This window comes from Schistocerca serialis, chromosome 4, assembly GCF_023864345.2.
Source record: "Schistocerca serialis cubense isolate TAMUIC-IGC-003099 chromosome 4, iqSchSeri2.2, whole genome shotgun sequence".
NCBI lineage: Eukaryota > Metazoa > Arthropoda > Insecta > Orthoptera > Acrididae > Schistocerca > Schistocerca serialis.
Genome location: NC_064641.1, coordinates 709995287 through 710012190, shown reverse-complemented (window position 1 = coordinate 710012190; position 16904 = coordinate 709995287). Strand labels below are relative to the sequence as shown.

The window sequence follows — 16904 nt, the reverse complement described above, 5'->3', positions numbered from 1 at the left end:
CAGTGTCTAGGTAACATCAACTGGGGCACGGACCACTCTACTCTGATATGGATCTACACAGCTTTGATCTCTCCCATCTAGATTACAATAGTCTTGCATGCAGCTTGGCATCACCTTTGACAGTGTATATACTACAGTAGACGTGATACACCATTGTGATATAAGACTGGTAGCTGGTGCCTTTCAGACTACGCCTGTGACCGGCGTCCTAGTGGAGGCAAGCATTCCACTGTTGCAGGTTCTGCACCAACAATAGCTCTTTGCTTACGCATTATGCATCCGCTGCACCCCAGAGCATCTGAACTGCTGTCTACTCTTTTCAGGTATGGAGATCCACCTCCCACTATGATCGCCATTCCACCCGGTCCCTTCTTTTTGAACCCCAGGTTTGACCTCTGCCAACCCTTGTCCAGGCCTGCTCACGTACACCATGGTGCATCCCTAATTCCACAGCTCTGTCTTGGCCTATCACAAGTTCCTAAAGACTCTGCTTATCCTGAGACCCTGCACTGTCAATGCTGTAGACTCAGCACAGAGTTGGTAACCATCTCTCATGCTCTTGAGCATATCCACTCCTGCACTGAGAGTCCTTCCTCATCTGAGTGACTTGTTGAGCAGTTTACAAGCTCCTGACCAATGTTAGCCTCACCATCCCTTAGGCTTGACTGCCCAGGATTCTCTTTTTGCCTTGGAACAATGTGGATGCTCGGCAGTCTTTGTCTGGACCTCAGGTCACGTTGAGATCCTGGAGAGTGAACTCTCATTCACTGACAGGCTGGCCATATTGACTACCAGCAGCAAGCTGTCTTGAGATTGGCATTCCAGAATTAGACCTTTGACCAGTATTATGCTGTCAAGTTCTAAGTATTTGGAATATGGAATAGTGTACTCTGAGTCTTCCCAACCAACTATGAGCAATAAAGGGGACCTAGAGTTTGTTGAGGTCCTCCGTTTGGGCCTCTTGCAAGGACTCCATCATCCTTTACTGCCTCTGCATCAGCCATATTCAGCTGGTCATGGTCATTTCCTCCATCGTGAAGATCCACCCCATTGTCGTGGTGCATGTTTGACAGTGGTTCACATTTTGCTGGACTGTTCCAACCTAGCAGCCCTGCAGCAGACTTAATCTACCCCTGGTATTAGCAGACAAAGCCTCACCAGCTGACCTGATTTTATGGTTTATTTATGAAGGGGGTTTTTTACCACCATCTCTAAGGGAGAGTGCCTCGACCTTGTCAGCCCATTTAGAGGTTGGCAGGACACCCTGTTGCCTCCTCTGCCCCAAACGGGCAATGGCTGTCTGGGCTTGGTGGTCCACCCCAGCCCTTGTCCTACCCACTCTTTTGCTCTTCTTCTCCCTTCTTGCATGTTCTGTTTGACTTGGTGATCTTCCTCTGTTTTCCTGTGCTTCTCTCGCTGTGTTGTCGCTACTGGTTTCTGAGTGGAGTTTCTCTGATAAATGGCAGAGGCTATGTTCCTCATCATACTGTCTACCTTTAGGGGCCTCTGGTTGCTCCCTGTATGGGGCACCTTGCCTACCTTTCTTACTTTACCAACTTGTCTTGTTCCTTGTTCCTTTCTTCAGGCTTTGTTGACCTCCAGTAGACCATGGGGCTCTTTTCCTGGCGTTTCACACACTAGGCCATTCTTTGATGTATACTTTTGCTGACTTGCCTGATCCAGGTAAGAGGGACTCATGACCTTGTAATTTAGCCCCGTAATCATTAAACCAATCAACCACTTCATCGAAATTAGGCAGGATCTTAAGGAAGTGTTACGTCAAAGTAATCGTCTGTACAATATGAAGACTTCCGCGCTTTTCAAGTTGGCAAAAGACAATCTGTGATTGTGATGTGCTGGATCTACAGAATCATTGCTAGTGTGGCAAAGCCTACATTGGTCAGACAGCGCGCACAGTGTGTGAAAGATGCATTGAATATGATTGCTGCACTTGCGTCTCTCAGCCCAGCAAGTCAGCTGCAGTTGAGAATTGTATCACCCAGGGTAGTCCGTGGATTATTCCGCCACAGAAATCTTGCCCTCGACAAGATTCTTCTTGGTTTCAATTATTAGGGAATTGGTAGATTGAAAATCTTAGTAATCATGATGGTGGCTTTCGGTGAAGGTACGAGCATATGTAATAAGTTCACTGATACGTGAGTAGCTTGAAGACTTCTTAAGTGATAGAATCCAGTACATCGTCCTCAACGGCGAGTGTTTATCAGGGACAAGATAATCGTCGAGAGTGCCCTAGGGAAGTGTCATAGGACCACTGTTGTTCACTATGTACATTAATGATTTGGTGAACAGGGCGGACAGCAATCTGCATTGGTGTATGGTAAGGTGTCAAAGTTGAGTGACTGTAAGATGATACAAGATGACTTAGACCAAATTTCTAGTTGGTGTGATGAATGGCAGCTAGCTCTAATTTGAAAAATGTAAGTTAATGCGGATGAGAAGGAAGAACAAACCTCTAATGCTAGGATACAGTGTTAATAGTGTCCTGGTTGTCACAGTCAGGTCATTTAAATATCTAGGCATAACGTTTGAAAGCGATATGAAATGGGGTGAGCATGTGAGAACTGAGGTAGGGAAGGAAAATTGTTGACCTCAGTTTATTGGGAGAATTTTAGGAAAGGGTGGTTCACCTGTAAGGGAGACCACATCTAGGATGCTGGTTCGACCTGTTCTTGAGTACTGCTCGAGTGCTTGGGACCCGTACCAGGTCAGATTAAAGGAAGGCATCAAAGCAGTTCAGAGTCGGGCTTTAAGATTGGTTTTTGGTAGGTTCGAACAACGTGTAAGTGTTACGGAGATGCTTTGGGAACTCGAATGGGAATCCCTGGAGGGAAGGTGATGTTCTTTTTTGAGAAACACTGTTGAGAAAATTTAGAGAATCAGCGTTTGAAGCTGACTGACAAATGTATCTACTGCCACCAACATACATTTCACGCAAGGACCATGAGGATAAGTTACAAGAAATTAGGAATCATATGCAGGCATATAGATAGTCATTTTTCCCTCTCTTTATTTGCGAGTGGAACAGGAAAGGAAATGACTAGTGGTGGTACAGGATATGCTCTGCCACGCAACTCACAGTGGCTTGTGGAGTATCGATACAGATGTAGAACTAGATGACTTGGGACCTGATGGTTTCTTTGATTTCTTCAGAAAGAAAACATTTTATGACTGAAGATATATCTGTGACAGTTAATAAAATTAATTTTGACATCTGAATTTTAACACTGCAAATGTGCATTTCTCCAGAGCACATGCACATAGTATCACCATTATGCATGTGCCTGCTTGCCATAGATAAGAAATATTTTAAGAGGGCAAAAAACTCAACAGAGGTCATTCATTTAGTGGCTGCCCTTGTGTATGCATCCCATGCCAATTTTTTTGTATAAATTTAGTGATATGAACTAGCATTCTTCAGTGCAACACTCGAAGGTGGCTGAATGGTTGTCATCTGATACATCTTGGGAAGAAGTCAATGTAATCTGGTTGCAGTCCTGAAATTTACAATTAGTCAAATTTAGCTCAGTCACAGTTTTAATAATTTATGTGTACAATGGGAATTACAGGTAATATTTACACACATTAAGAGATGAAGGTATTTTGTTTCAGTGCTTTATCAAATTCTTGAACTAGCTTTTATATTGGGTTTTATTTTGGTGGACTGATTTTTTGAGAAAAAATTATCCCGCATTTTCTTTTAGAGCCTGCCAACATTATTCTAGAAATATATCTCAAATATTTAATTAATTGCAATATTATTCTTGGAATTGTATGCATTTCTACAGATTGGTAATACTGTGTTTTCGCATTTTATATTTCTTATATTTTTGAATAGCAATATTTTCTAAGCTGAAAAATTTTGAATGAGGTTGAAGTGCTCTTTTTACAGTGGAAAGTTACTGCTTTAAAAGAACCTGTGTCAATCCTGTAACTGGGTGTATAGGCTCCGGAAAAAAACCCGAGAATTTTTTTATCTGGGAGAAAACGAGGAGAAACATGTAAATTTTCTAGAATTCCAGGTTAGTTAAATTTTTGACTAGTAAGAACTGATAAAAAGCGAAATGTGTAAAATAGGACGAAGACTATGGAATACTTCATAACAGCAAACTGCTTTTGATGAGCGTAATTTCACAGCTGTTTACATTAAGTTCGTTTTGAGCAGTTGCCAGCGGGCTCATGCACATGCGCAGTTGAGTCACATATGAGCAATGCCTTCTCTCGCTTCTGGCTACTTGAAGTGTGGCTACAGCAGTAGCAAGAACCACAGAAAAACTTTTCTGGAGTACCCAAGCTGCCAGATTCGTGCAAAGGCAGAGTGGTCTGGGTTTTAGTGGGGAGAGGGGGAAAGTGCTGTTTCCTGATGTCCTATTTCATCTTTGTTTACAGTTCACACGTCAAATGAAAACAAAACGTATTTCTGTGGCAGGAGCTATTGAGTGAATTAAAATATATTCACATCCTTGCAGAAGACTGTTATTAGTCTCAGTTTTCTGATTTGATTTTATTTCCATGGTTTTGGCAGTCAAGCATTAATCGCTGTGTGCAACAATGAAGTTATTTTTGTCCATTTGCTAAATAAATGTGGCTTTTGTTAATCTTTTCTGCAGATGCAGTCAATTTGTAAGAAACAAAGTGTTAACATTCCACACTATTGGCTAGTTTCAACTGTTCACTGAATTTCAAGTGCGCATTTTCATCTTCTGGCATGTACAGCGTTATGTCATTATAAAGAATCAAACATGAGACACTACAGTACTGGTACTACAAGAAAATTTGCATCCCAAAAAGCACACTGAAAAGCTTAATATCAGGCTGGGGCCTACTTCACTGTGAATCTGGACATATGAATGTGTCCTTTAAGTCAAATTATGCATTTTAGTATGGTTTATGAAATTCCTATACTGTTCAAGTATCCTCTGATATCTTTTTTCCCTTCATGTAAGATTCTATATGCTATATGTGTACGAACATACGGGCTTCTTACATCATCATAGGTGCCCTCGTGCTGTAACACCTGTTTTCTGGTAGCTGCTGGAACAAACCCATGTCTAAGATGTCGTGGGAAAAATATTGTGAATGGTTCTTAGAAAAGCATTATTTTCAAAGAAAATTTTCTTTTGCACAATATGAACTATGTTACATGTGAGAATGTGCAATGAATTTCTGAAATCACAGAGCATTTGACTCTCATTTAAAACTTAAAACATTCAAGACCAGCCACTTAGCATAATTTTGAACCCAGAAGACCAGACATTAATGCCATTGTTTAAAATTTTACTGGCACATATGTGTGATTTATCTTAAAGTGTAACACACACTAAAAAGACCAATGTTACATGTGGAAGCTTAGCTTTTCTTGTAGCTATACTACATACATTAATTTAAACCATTAACTGTTCCTATTTGTGCATTCACACTACTTAACAGTGATGTTGCTATTGGCTGACATCTCCCCACCCCTGCAGGTCCATAGGTTAAAATAGGCCCGAGGTATTGCTGCCTGTCGTACGAGGCAACTAAAAGGAGTTTCACACGTTTCGGCCTTTATGTGATGGTCCCCTGTAGGCTTTGACCTGTGTTTTTCAAAATTTTCCCGAAAAGTGACCCAGTTGGGGAAGGGCGTCTTACATGGTGCATTGAGATCTTTAGCCCACTTTTTCGTCATTTGCGTTGCAGTCATGCTCATTCTCCATCCCTTGGGTGAGGAAACCTTCCTGGGTACGTTTTCTACCATGCACTATATGCAGTGTCACTTTCTGTGCCAACGATGACCATGGACTTCATTGCACCTCATATCCAGCACGGAAATCAGTTTCTTGCAGTGGAGCCACCATGTACCCTGTTGGTTGTAGCCCCCTGACAACACAGGGATCGCTCTGCTGATGCCTGCATCATTTACTCCCCACGTATGCAGAGGGGTAGATGCCCATCCCCCTGGGGCATCGGGACTCCCGGCAATGGCCATCCTGCCAGGTGGCCTTTGCTGTGGCTGGGTGGCGCCCGTGGGGAGGGCCCCTGGTTGGAGTGGGTGGCATCAGGGCGGATGACACACGATGTAGCGTAGTCTTATCATCTCTTGCTGGTGGTGAAACACCAGCAGTCTCTAAGCGACCACGAGCTCAATTAAACGCACAGAAGTACGACCCCAAATCGTTCCCCTCCCTGGCCCCGCCATGGGGGGAATGTCAGGCTAAGGATGGCAGTGGATCTTATTCGCCCCCAGTACCTTGTATGTTCGAGAGCTGATGGGGACTCTTTCATGACGATGAAGCCTCAGTTCTTTGTTGAGCATTTAGAGGACAAGTTTGGGGACGTGGAGGGCTTGTCCAAAATGAGATCTGGGTCAGTTTCGATCAAAACAGCATCCTCTGCCCAGTCACTGGACTTACTCGCTTGTGACAAGCAGGGGGATGTTTCTGTAACCATTACGCCCCATAAGAGCGTAAATATTGTCCAGGGTATCATATTTCACAAGAGACCTTCTTTTGCAGTCCAACGATGAGCTGCGTGCCAATTTAGAGCGGCGAGGTGTACATTTCGTTCTCCCATCTATCGACTGGAGAGCACATAACGATCTGTGTGGTAGTGACCATTTCTCCATCTTCCTGTCACTGCCCCAGCGTCAGGCACACGGGCACCTGCCCAGATGGGATTTGAACAAGGCCACCAATGAATCTCCCCCACACGGTAACATCAATGTGATTTTTGAGCAGGTAACTAGCACAATTGTTTCTGTGGCAGAAAATGTGATCCCTCGCCTTCCAGGGTGCCCGAGGTGTAAGGCAGTCCCCTGGTGATCGCCGGAAGTCGCTGAAGCAATTGCGAAGCGTCGACGAGCTCTACAGCAGCATAAGCGGCACCCTTCCCTGGAGCACCTCATAGCCTTTAAATGGCTCCATGCCCGTGTTCGCTACCTTATCAAACAACGGAAGGCGGAGTGTTGGGAGAGATATGTCCCCACCATTGGGTGCCATACGCCTCCTTCCCAAGTCTGGGCAAAGATCAAACATCTTTTCAAGTACCAAGCCCCAACAGCTGTTCCCGGTGTTATGGCCACACACTGTCAGGTGGCTTGCAGAGTATGGCTGTAGATGTAGATGTTATATACCAAAGCAAACACCATTGCTGAGCACTTTGCGCAAGCCTCTGCATCAGAGAATTACCACGCAGCCTTTCCCACACTCAAACAGTGGCTGGAAGGGAAAGTCCTCTCATTCACTACATGCTGCAGTGAATCCTATAACGCCCCATTTACAGAGTCGGAGCTCCTCAGTGCCCTTGCACATTGCCCCAACACAGATCCTGGGCCTGATCGCATCCACAGGCAGATGATTAAACATCTCTCATCTGACTACAAGCGACATCATCTCGTCATCTTCAACCGGATCTGGTGCAATAGTGTCTTTCCATCGCAGTGGCGGGAGAGCACCATCATCCTGGTGCTCAAACCTGGTAAAAACCCGCTTGATGTGGATAGCTATTGACCCATCAGCCTCACCAATGTTGTTTGCAAGCTGCTGGAACGTATGGTATGTCAGCGGTTGGGTTGGGTTGGGTTCTGGACTCGCGTGGCTTGCTGGCTCCATGTCAGGGTGGCTTCCACCAGGGTGGCTCTACCACTGATAATCTTGTGTCCATCAAGACTGCCATCCGAACAGCCTTTTCCGGACATCAACACCTTGATTGCCATCTTTTTTGACTTACGTAAAGCATACGACACGACTTGGTGACATCATATCCTTGCCACATTGTATGAGTGTGGTCTCTGGGGACCACTCTCGATTTTTATGCAAAACTTCCTGTTGCTCCGTACTTTCCGTGTCCACATTGATGACTTCCATAGTTCCATCCATATCCAGGAGAATGGAGTCCCGCAGTGCTCTGTATTGAGGGTCTCTCTATTTTTAGTGGCCATTAACGGTGTAGCAGCAGCTGTCGGGCCCATCGTCTCACCTTCTCTGTATGCAGACGATTTCTGCATTTCGTACTGCTGCCGCAGTACTGTTGTTGCTGAGCAGCGCCTCCAGGGAGCCATCCACAAGGCGCAGTCATGGGCTCTAGCCCACGGCTTCCAGGTTTCAGCCACAAAATTGTATGTCATGCACTTCTGTCGGCGTCATACTGTTCATCCGGAACCCACACTTTACCTAAATGACGATCCACTCACTGTAGTGGGGACATATAAATTCCTAGGACTGGTTTTCAGCGCTCGTTTGACTTGTCTGCCTCATCTTCGTCAGCTTAAGCAGAAGTGCTGGCTGCACCTCAATGCCCTCTGCTGCCTGAGCAACATCAGTTGGGTTGTAGATCACTGTACACTGGTGCAGCTCTACAGAGCCCTTGTCCAATCCTGAATTGACTATGGGAGTGTGGATTATGGTTTGGCAGTGTCTTCAGCATTGCATTTACTCGACCCTGTGCACCACTGTGGGGTTCAATTAGCGACAGGAGCTTTTAGGCCGAGTCCGTTGACCAGGGTACTGGTGGAGGCTGGTGTCCCTCCACTGCAGATCAGACGTGCGCAACTGCTCGTCAGTTACGCAGCACACATTCATAGTTCCCCTGAGCATGCGAATTACGCCGCAGCAGTCAAACTCTCGCATCGGCAGCCCAGATCAGAGCTAACAATTGCGGTTCGCGTGCGGTCCCTTCTCTCCGAACTGGAGGCCTTCCCTTTGCCACCTCTACTTGCTGTCCGTTCACGTATGCCTCCGTGGTGTACGCCTTGGCTGCTGCTTCGTCTGGAGCTTTTGCATGGCCCTAAGGACTCCGTTAACCCCGCCACTCTCCGCTGTCACTTCCTCTCGATTCTTGACGTGTTCTGGGGCTCTGAAGTGGTTTACACCGATGGCTCAATGGCTGATGGTCACGTAGGCTTCGCATATGTTCATGGAGGACATATTGAGCAGCACTCCTTGCCAGTTGGCTGCGGTGTTTTCACTGCAGAGCTGGCGACCATATCTCGTGCTCTTGAGTACATCCACTTATGCCCTGGTGAGTCATTTCTCCTGTGTACTGACTCATTGAGTAGCCTATAAGCTATCGACCAGTGTTACCCTCGCCATCCTCTGGTAGCGTCCATTCAGGAATCCATCTATGCCCTGGAACAGTCCCGCCGTTCCGTGGTGTTTGTGTGGACCCCAGGACACGTCGGAATCCCCAGCAATGAACTCGCCGACAGGCTGGCCAAACAGGTGACGCGGAAACCGCTTCTGGAGATAGGCATCTCCGAAGCTGACCTGTGTTCTGTCTTACACCACAGGGTTTTCCGGCTTTGGGAGGTGGATTGGCATAACGAACACACATAACAAACTGTGTGTCATTAAGGAGATTATGAATGTGTGGAAGTCTACCATTCAGGCCTCACGAAGCGAATCAGTTGTCCTTCGCCGGCTCCGCATTGGCAGTATGTGGCTAACACATGGTTATCTACTCCGTCACAAGGGCCCACCTCAGTGTTGCTGTGGCTTCCAAATGACAGTCGTCCACCTCTTGTTGGACTGCCCACTTTTAGCCGCTCTGCGTCAGACTTTTTAACTTTCCCGTCACCCTGCCTTCGGTGTCGGGCAGCAGCTTTACTTTTATGTTTTAGCTGTGAGAGTGGGTTTTATACTTCTATGTAGGTTTTAGCACATGTCCTTTGTCCCTCTGTGTCCTCCACCCTAGTGCTTTTAGTGTGGAGGTTTTAATGTGTTGCAGAGTGGCTGGCTTTCCCTTTTTATTCTCGTGGTTGGCCAGCCACTGTAATCTGCTTTCATGTTTTACTCTCTTCTGTTTCTAGCGTCTCTCTGTTGTTTTCTTGTCCTCTTTTGTTCATTTTAGTGTTTGTTGCCTTCCCTTCGTTATTGTGGCTTTTCCTTTTGGCATCATTTTATTAATAACAAGGGACTGATGAACTCGTAGTTTGGTCCCTTCTCCCTCCTTTAAACCAACCAATCAACCACTGGCTGACATCATCATATGTCCTATGCTCTGAACATCTGCTGTAATTGACTGGCAAGATCACGTGACATGAGCTATGATTGGCTTACAATAGTGCATTGCGAAATCGAATTTTGGCTTACAGTAGTGCATTGCAATCTGTTTCAATGCTGGGGAAACTAAGATGCTGCATTTGGCGGAATTTGAATTTATACTTATGTAATACAAAAATATGCAGTATTTTGTAATGCAAAAATACGCAGTGTTTCGTAAGGTGAAAATATGCAGCGTACATGTTGCTGCACATCAGAGGTCTTTGCAAAACATGTTTCTTTATCCCTTGCCAAATTTTGTTTTCTGAAGTGCCGGGAAGTTCTCACTGCTGTATAAAACCTTCACCATTCAAAGGATTGATTTTTTACAGTTCTGAGGGAAAGCACACTGCCGCTTATAACGGAAAAAGTGTATTTTCATCTTGGAAGATGTGTGTTTTCATGTGGTGGGGAGTGCCTTTTTAACCGGGAGATCTGAGAAATTTTTTTTGTTGTCTGTGTATACACCCTGTGTAACCAAAAGTTAAAGAAAGATCAAATTTTGTGTACTCTTTTTTTATATCTTAGATGTTAAACATTGCATTCTACTGAGACTGTTTGTTTTATAGTACTCAGCAAAATATACATTCCCATCTAAACTATGAGAATCAGAAAAATATAGCTTGTTAAATGATTTCTACTACTGTTTATAGATTTGATAAGAACAAGAGAAAACTACTGCAGCTACACTAGGATGGGGGGTTGTGTCATATGGAATGGATAGTGGATGAAAATAGAGGTGGGATGAGAAAGAGGCTTGGGAAGAGTGAGTGGCAGCTGGGAGGGTGAGGCAGCAGGTGCATGGGACAGGAATGTGACATGGGTACTGGCACCGATGAGTACTTGGAATCCATTATGGTGATGGTGTTGGAGAAGTCAATAGGGAGGGGGAAACAGAACAGAGGAATGAGGGACTGTGAGGAAGAGGGTGCGAGTGCAAGATGGGTGAATCTGTGTCAAGGGGGAGGTTGGAAGTGGTGTGAGGCAGGGGGCTGTAGGAATGTTGAGACCAGGAGTATTAAGAGAATGAAGGTTGTGTTGTAACAGGCCATGAAGCGTAAAGTTAGATAGGGACAGTTAGTATGTAGTGCTTGTGATATTTTCATCTCAGTGCATCCTACATCTACAGCTACATCTTCAAGACTACTCTGCAGTTCTCAGTTAAGTGCCCGGCAGTGTTCTTCAAACCACCTTTGGGTTATTTCTCCAGCGTTCCACTCTTGACAGTAGCATTGGGAAAAAATGAACCCTTAAAACTTTCTGCATGCACTCCGATTTCTCTTATTTTATTATGATCCTTATTTCTCCCTGGGTAGGTTGGTACCAATAAAATAATTTCACATTCAGAGGAGAAAACTAGTGATCGAAATTTTGAGAAAATACCTCGCCAAATGAGAAGCTCCTTCGTTTTAATGATTGATACCCCATTTTGCTTATCATATCTGTGACACTCTCTCCTTTGTTGTTGTTGTTGTTGTTGTTGTTGTTGTCTTCAGTCCAAAGACTGGTTTGATGCAGCTCTCCATGCTACTCCATCATGTGCAAGCCTCTTCATCCCCAAATAACTACTACACCCTACATCCTTTTCAATCTGCTTAGTATATTCATCTCTTGGTCTCCCTCTACGATTTGTATCCTCCGACCTTCCCTCCATTACTGAATTGGTGATCCCTTGATGCCTCAGAATGTGTCCTATCTAGTCAGGTTGTGCCACAAATTCCTCTTTTCTCTGATTCTATTCACTATCTCCTCAATAGTTAATGATCTACCCACCTGATCTTCAGCATTCTTCTGTAGCACCACGTTTCAAAAGCTTCTATTCTCTCCTTGTCTAAACTATTCATCGTCCATGTTTCACTTCCATACATGACTACGCTCCATACAAATACTTCAGAGTGGACTTCCTGACGACACTTAAATCTATACTCAATGTTAACAAATTTCTCTTCTTCAGAAACAATTTCCTTGCTATAGCCAGTCTACATTTTATATCCTCCCTACTTTGACCATCATCAGTTATTTTGTGTCCCAGATAGCAACACTCATCTAATACTTTAAGTGACTCATTGCCTAATCTAATTCCCTCAGCACCACCTGCTTTAAGTCGACTACACCCCATTATCCTCACTTTGCTTTTGACGATGTTCATCTCATATCCTCCTTTCAAGACACTGTCCATTCCATTCAATTGCTCTTCCAAGTCCTTTGCTGTCTCTGACGGAATTACAGTGTTGTTAACAAACCTCAAAGTTTTTATTTCTTCTCCATGGATTTTAATTCCTACTCCAAATTTTCCTTTTGTCTCTTTTACTGCTTCCATAATATACAGCTTGTGTAACATCTGGGATAGGCTGCAACCCTGTCTCACTCCCTTCTCAATCACTGCTTCCCTTTTGTGCCCCTCGACTCTTAACTGCCATCTGATTTCTATACAAGTTGTAAATAGCCTTTCACTCCCTGTATTTTACCCCTGAAACCTTCAGAATTTGAAAGAGAGTATTACAGTCAACATTGTCAAAGGCTTTCTCTAAGTCCACAAATGCTAGAAATGTAGGTTGACTATTTTTTAAGATAAGTTTTTTGGGTCAGAATTGCCTTGCATGTTCCAACATTTCTGTGGTATCCAAACTGATCTTCCTCGAGGTCAGCTTCTATCAACTTTTTCATTTGTCTGTAAAGAATTTGTGTTGATATTTTGCAGCTGTGACTTATTAAAATGATAGTTTGGTGATTTTCACACCTGTCAACACCTGCTTTCTTTGGGATTGGAATTATTATATTCTTCTTAACATCTGAGGGTGTTTTGCCTGTCTCATACATTTTGCTCACCAAATGGAAGAGTTTTTGCATGGCTGGCTCACCCAAGGCTATCAGTAGTTCTAATGAAATGCTGTCTACTCCCAGGGCCTTGTTTCGACTTAGGTCTTTCAGTACTCCATCACATTCTTGACGCAGTATCATATCTTCCATTTCATCTTCATCTACGTCCTCTTCCATTTACATAATATTGCCCCCTCCCCCTTATTTCATGATAATACAAAATGAGTTGCCATTCTTAGGACTTTATCACTGTCCATCAGTTGTGTCTGGTACGAACACCATGCTGCACAACACTACTCTAGCAGAGGACAGAGTAATGTCATGTAGGTAGTCTTGTTAGTAGATCTGTTGCATCTTAAGTGTTTTGACAGTTAAACACAATCTTTGGTGTGCCTTCCATGCAACATTATTTGACCATTGGAATTTAATTTGTTCGTAAATGTAATTCCTAGATATTTAGTTATCTTGACAGGTGTGTGTTATCATGTAACTGAACTGAAATCTGAGATTTCTTTTAACACTCTTGTGAATGACCTAACAATTTTCCATATTTTGAGGCAGCTGCTACCTTCCACACCGTACAGATATCATGTCTAAATCATTCTGCAGTTATTTTTGATCTTCTGAATCTCCCCCCCCCCCCTTTTTTTCTTTCTTTCTTACTTACCCTTTTTGGCTGAAGGACTGCTCTGAGATTTCCCCCTGATCTCTGCTGAGTTTTAACTAACTTATTTTAACAGTTAAATAATGAAGTAAGTTATCATGTCACATATGCCACTCACATTATCAAGGTTGCTTGACACTTATATGGGAGTTGTCATACAGATTTAATTAGTAGAAAAATACTTCATAATGAGTTCTTTGTTGTTTGAAGGTCAACATCTATAGTCCTGGTACACATTGAAATCCTCACACTGTAGTGCCATAGCATAACACGAGAGGAAGCAAAATAAAATGGCAGTACCCATCCCAATTTTATCAGAGTGCTGTGCCATTTTCTTTTGGCTCCTCCGACAATTTGTACCAGTACTGTGATGTGAGAATATCAATGTGCACTAGGACTGCAGACATATACTTGTAAACAAATAATAAAATAATTATATAGTTTTTTTTTTAAGATTATAATTGAAACTTTGACTAGCACTCATACAATAGCTTTAGTTTACTATAATGATTTCTTGAATTTTTATATTAAAAGGTAATTCCAAGTGATTCAGATTATTAATATATCAGAATTACTTGTGATGGTTAAAGGGTAATAATTAATAATTTAATTTGATTAATAAAACCCGAAGTGAAGTGTTTCAGTAGTAAAAAGGCACACATTAGGAAATATAGACAAAAGTATCAGAAAAAATATTTACTGGTATTATTTCTTGCAGATGATCGTTGTTAGTGCAGAAACTTACAAAGGTGGCTTAAAAGTCAATGATTTACGAAGAGAGAATGGATTATCACAATTAGACATACACACAGTTGAACTATTGGAACCATTGTGTGGAGTAAGCCATCCAGAAGAAGAGTTAAAAATAAGCTCAAGCAATGAAAGGATGAGACTTCTAGGGACACAGCTGAAACTACCTGAGGTTTGTAAATTTTTATTCTGCAGCGGTTTTAGGTAATATCAGAAATTGTGGATAAGCCTCAATCGTCAGGTGAACCAAAAGTTTTTTGTTCCTTGTCATGTATCAATTATATAACTTCTAGCAATGATTTGTTAATGTAAAAAATCCCAAGATCCACAGTGCTTCTTCCCTTTACCGCCTCTCTTCTCCACTCATGCATGTACCCCTCTGTGGTGCGTCTCTCGACCACAGCTCTGTCTTGATCTCTCCATCAATTCAAAGGATTCAATCCGTCCTGAGGCCCTTCGCCACCAATTCTACTGTCTCCTCAGTTCATTCCAGGGTTCAGAAGTGATTTATACTGATGGCTCCATGATTGCTGGTCACACTGGTCATGCTTACACCTATGCGAGACAAATGGAACTTAGTTCCTTGCCAGATGGCTTTAGTGTTTTTACTGCAGAATTGGTAGCCATTGTGTGTGCACTGGAACTGTCCACTTCTGCTCAAGACTGTCCTTCACTATCTGTAATGACTCTTTGAGCAGTTCGCACGCTATCGGCCAGTGCTTCCCTCGCCACCCGTTCGTGTCATGAGCTATCCAGGACTCCCTTTCTCTCCTTGATTAATGTGGATGCTCTGTGCTTTTCATTAGGACCCCACGCCATGTTGGGATCCCTGGCAATGAACTTGTTGATCGACTGGCTAAATTGGCATTCTGGCATTCTGGAAATAGACCTTCACTCGGCATTACGTCATTGGGTTTTGGGACTTTTGGAATGCAGAATGGCACACTCTTTCTTCGCCAAACAAGCTCAGGGTGATAAAAGATTCTACAACTACGTAGCGGTCCTCCTTATGGGCCTCTCATAAAGACTCTGTCGTGTTTTACCGGCTCCGCTTCAGCCATACTTGGCTGGCTCACAGTTATCTCCTCTGTCATGAGGACCCCCTTCTCTGTCGTTGTGGATCAATGTTGACTGTAGTCCACATCTTATCATTTCAGATGAGAATAACTTGAGGTTGTACCGAATGTTCTCATCTGAAGTAGGTAGAAATAGGTCATGATTAACCAACATGCTACTTAGACTGTATTACACAACCAAATACAGCATATCACTTCCCTCTACATACTACAAATTATTTTCACCATGCTCATTGTCTTACATTTTCTTTTCCTTTGACATTTGCATTGTATAAATTCTCTTCAACTAGGTAGTAACAAATTATGTGGAACCATTTTAACAATTGTTAAGCATTCAATTCGCTGTAACCTCCGAGAAATCTTCATATATATCATGTTCTTTATATATTATTAAAATAAGTATTAACAACTGCATACCAATAAGATTGTAATAATGAGAAGTCTTTGCTATTAGATTCAGTAGCATCCTACCCACCTTACATTTCAAGGCGGTGGGGTACTCTGTACTGTTAATGAAATAAATAAATTTACTGGACTGTCCCGACTTAGCCGGCCTGCAACGGACTTTTAGCTTTCCTGACTCACTACCCCTGGTGTTGGCTTGACAGTGCCTCAGTGGCTGATCTAGTTTTACCATTTCTTGGTGATGGGGGTTTTTATCACTTTATTTAAGTATGAGACCTTCATCCTTGTCGATGGGTGGAGAGGGTGGCAGGCAGTCATGATCCCCCCTTTGCCCCGATTGGACTAGCATCGACTGGGCTTGGTGGTTCACCCCCGCCCTCTGCCTTACCACTCTTTTCTTTATGGGCTTTTTGGGGTCTGTTTTATCTTGAGTGTGTATCTTGTCTACCTGTGGTTTTTCCTTCATGCCCCTGTTATTAGTCACTTTCTTTCCCTCCTCTCTTCTTGCGCCTTCTTCCTTCCTTCTCTGTCAATAATTTGTAATTTTATGGCCATTGTAGTTCCCTCTTATAGTGTGAGGTTCTATCGGTTTTAGTTATTCCAAGGTCGGAAGGGCTGATGACCACATAGTTTGGTCCCTTTCTCCAATCCAATTTCCGTGCCAGTGCTTCAGAGTCCATATCAAACGAGAGGTCCTCCCACAACTAGGTAGATAAGTTAGTTTGTAAGATTACAGGAAATTATAGGCTTACCTGCTCAGGAGTAGTTAAAAAATATACACCATATCACGACAAACAAATACTGACACAATCAGTGAAAGATTATCAACAGTAAAATATTAAAATCTGGAATTTCACATTGGAACTAACTGGTGGCACACAAACACACACTCAGAAGTTGGCTTGGTGTAAATAAATGTGTGGAGTGCATGAATTTTTTACTTATCTGAATTTGTGACACCTTCTACAGTGGCATGCCAAAGATGAATACTTCAACATCAGTTTATCACAGTAAAAATTACGAAAATAGTGCACCAACAAAACAATTGGGGCGGCTAACAATGCAATGTCGTGCACAGTTCCAATGCTGGTTGGTACAGAGTTCTGGATAACTGAATAGGAAATTAAAATAGGGATAGAGAAATAAATGAGGGCA

At 43.1% G+C, this 16904-nt stretch overlaps 1 protein-coding gene across 1 annotated transcript in view; it reads left to right on the top strand.

Annotated features, from left to right (window-relative positions):
- The window catches only part of LOC126473229 (bifunctional coenzyme A synthase), a 138765-nt gene that overhangs the window by 44743 nt on the left and 77118 nt on the right, over positions 1 to 16904 (top strand). Inside the window, exon 3 of the mRNA XM_050100143.1 lies at positions 14237 to 14440. Within this exon, the coding sequence (XP_049956100.1) occupies positions 14237 to 14440 (204 nt within the window). The remainder of the gene's footprint in view (positions 1 to 14236; positions 14441 to 16904) is intronic.